The sequence below is a fragment of the Lissotriton helveticus genome, chromosome 9 (assembly GCF_964261635.1).
Source record: "Lissotriton helveticus chromosome 9, aLisHel1.1, whole genome shotgun sequence".
NCBI lineage: Eukaryota > Metazoa > Chordata > Amphibia > Caudata > Salamandridae > Lissotriton > Lissotriton helveticus.
The window spans coordinates 174,796,110-174,799,061 of NC_136070.1; the positions used below are offsets into that span (position 1 = coordinate 174,796,110).

A 2,952-nucleotide genomic window follows, 5' to 3' on the forward strand; every position below is an offset into this window, starting at 1 on the left:
CACCCCTGAGACAGGCAAGCGAGCAATATAACGCCTACACGTTCACATGCAATAGGCCAAATGTTTTCCTAAGTAAATGCCTGTCACAGAGTTTGTTAATTCAAGAGCCCTAGGACTTTGCTGCTAGTACCACTGTCACTCTCTCGCCTCTCCGAATACTCCATTATACTACCTCCCATCCAAAAGCTTATCTTACCTGTAATTTGTGTTTGAGGGCTGGCTCCACCTGGAATTCACAGAGTCCTAACGCGTTCTGCAGCAGGGCCACAACTGGAGTTTCCCGGCGTGGATTTTCTGCAAAACAAAAGCAATCAACATTAGAAATGTGGTAGCGGTGCTGACACAACCCTAAAACCTAGAAGCCCCAGAGACAGCACCCCTGAGACAGGCAAGCGAGCAATATAACGCCTACACGTTCACGTGCAATAGGCCAAATGTTTTCCTAAGTAAATGCCTGTCACAGACTTTGTTAATTCAAGAGCCCTAGGACTTTGCTGCTAGTACCACTGTCACTCTCTCGCCTCTCCGAATACTCCATTATACTACCTCCCATCCAAAAGCTTATCTTACCTGTAATTTGTGTTTGAGGGCTGGCTCCTTCATTTCTTCATTGTGCAGAATCCAGGCATCAGCATTATGGGTAATGGATAGGGTGAGTCTGGAGGAGGAGGACTCAGGATAGACGACCAGGACTGAGTTCTTGTCAACTAACTGTTGTGAACCTGAGGAATGCTGCGGCATCAAAATCAAGATAGTTCTGTTGATGGGCTTGTTGTTTTATTGGTTGATTACAGTTTTGTTGGGAATGTGATGAAGCACTTGCTAAAGAAAGGCAGACACACAGGAATAAAAGTGAATAAGGAGGACTATTTACAATTAATGAATGATTGAGTCATTTTCAGAACTCGCTGTCAGGGAAGCAGAACTCGTCCTCATACTCTGCTAACTCATCAGTCGGGGTTACTTCTGGTAACTGAGGAGAACTTTCCTCGGGTAGGGCGGTGTCCTCTTCTTCCTGCGTGCATTCTCGTACTCTGTAATCTGGTGGTATGAAGTGCTGGTTCATCTTTATCAAGGTGAGCCGCTCCACATTTGCGGGCAAGAGGCGGGACCTTTTGGAAGTCACAATGCCACCAGCAGAACTAAAAACACGTTCTGAAGACACGCTTGCGAGTGGGCAAGACAAGTAATTGATAGCCAGGTTGGTGAGCTCTCGCCATATTTTTCTTTTCCCATGCCAATACGCCAATGGGTCCTCAGTAATATTGACCTCTGTTGAGTCATCCAGATAGGCCTGCACCATTGAAAGAATGTCCTCCCGGATTCCTGTACTTTGCACTTCTGTGTCCTTTCTAGGACCAGGAAACCCTAGCTGAGTTAGCCAACTCGCTTCAGACATATCGCATGCGCCTGGTGGAGATGATACGGTTGCTGGTGTGGTTAACGGCTCAGAGGAAAAATCACTCACTTCTGCCACAGGCACAGATGGTGAAGTGCTTTTTTGGGACGCCTGATCGCCTGCTGATTCACTAGTAGTACTGTCTTCTCCTACAGTTTCCTTCCGTTCTATTTCAAAACGAATGGCTGACTGAGCTAGCCAACCTTTGTACTCTGTAACATCCGATGTTTCAAAAGGAATTATTACTTTGCCAAACAATGGCTTTTTGTAACGTGGATCCAGAATAGTAGCACAAATGTAGTGCTGTTGTTTCTTGATATTTACAAGCCGTTCATTGCTAACTAGGCGTTGTAATAATCTCTGCGCCAACTCATGTGCTTCGTTCTTTCCAACGTCCTTTAATTGTGAAGACACCACCTTGACTTGGTGCTCGAGCTTCAGCAACAGTGGGATAGCTTTGCTCAAAGAACAGTCCTCCCTGCTCACGTCACGCGTGAAGACCTCAAAAGGCCGAAGCATGTCTGTCAGGCTTTTAACTAGCTGCCATTGCTCCACCGCTAGTATCATTCCTGTCGTATCACCACCCAGGTTGTAGAAATACTCATTGACTACTGGAAACAGCTCATGCAGACGCTCAAGCATGTAGAAGGTTGAGTTCCAACGTGTTGCCACCTCCTGGATAAGTGCTTTCACTGGCATTCTACGTTCATTTTGCTTGCGCCTCAGCTCCTTCCGGGCCTTAAAAGAATGGTTGAAATGTGTGCATATTCTTCTGCAGATGGTCAGTGTTTTGTCGACTGCAAGTTCTTTTTTCAAAAAATTTTGCACAACAAGGTTGATACAGTGCGCCAAACACGGCACTCTGAAATAGAAACCGTCCGCCATGGCCCTAACTACATTGCTGCCATTATCTGTAGAAACATAACCAACCTTGCAATGTCTTGGGCGCAGCCATTGCAAGACCTTTTTGTTAAAGTCAGCCAAAATGTTGACTGCAGTATGACTTTTCTCCATGCCAAACATGGCTAATGTTGCATGTTTACGAGCACCCTTAAAAATCTCGACCAAGTCACCACCTGCATTTATCTGTTTAATAACCTCTGAAAAAGAGACCCAGTGTGCAGTGATGCACATGTAATCAGTGGCTGCGCAACTGGTCCACATGTCTGTTGTCAGGTGTATAGTGTGAACAGCACTCTTCTGCAAAGCTGCCCCCACCAACTCAAGCACCTCTTTGTGTAGTGCTGGAACAGCAACCCTGGCAAAATAGTACCGGCTAGGAACCTTCCATTTAGGGGCCAATGTTGCCACGAGTTCAAGGAAACCCACACCTTCGACAAACGAAAAAGGGAGAAGGTCCACCGCTAGCATTTTTGCCAGCTTAGTGTTATAGAGGCGTACAGTTGGGTGGTTGCGTTGAAATTGCGCATCTGAGGAGAACATGGCTGAAATGGTGCGCTGGACAAATTTACGGGATGATGCTGATGCCTTCTTCGACCCACTTCTGATCAGTGTTGACATTTTCCGCATTGGTGTGTCTCCCAGACTCTCAG

The 2,952-nt window shown here is 46.3% G+C and overlaps 1 protein-coding gene across 1 annotated transcript; it reads right to left on the reverse strand.

Moving 5' to 3' along the window:
• Positions 1 to 226: 226 nt before the first annotated feature.
• LOC144782677 (zinc finger BED domain-containing protein 6-like) lies at positions 227 to 2,458 on the reverse strand. Its single transcript, XM_078662017.1, has 2 exons — positions 571 to 2,458; positions 227 to 294 (listed from the first exon to the last, which is right to left on the reverse strand). The coding sequence occupies exon 1, from the start codon at positions 2,420 to 2,422 to the stop codon at positions 899 to 901; it is 1,524 nt and encodes a 507-aa protein (XP_078518143.1). The 5' UTR covers positions 2,423 to 2,458; the 3' UTR covers positions 227 to 294; positions 571 to 898.
• Positions 2,459 to 2,952: the final 494 nt, after the last annotated feature.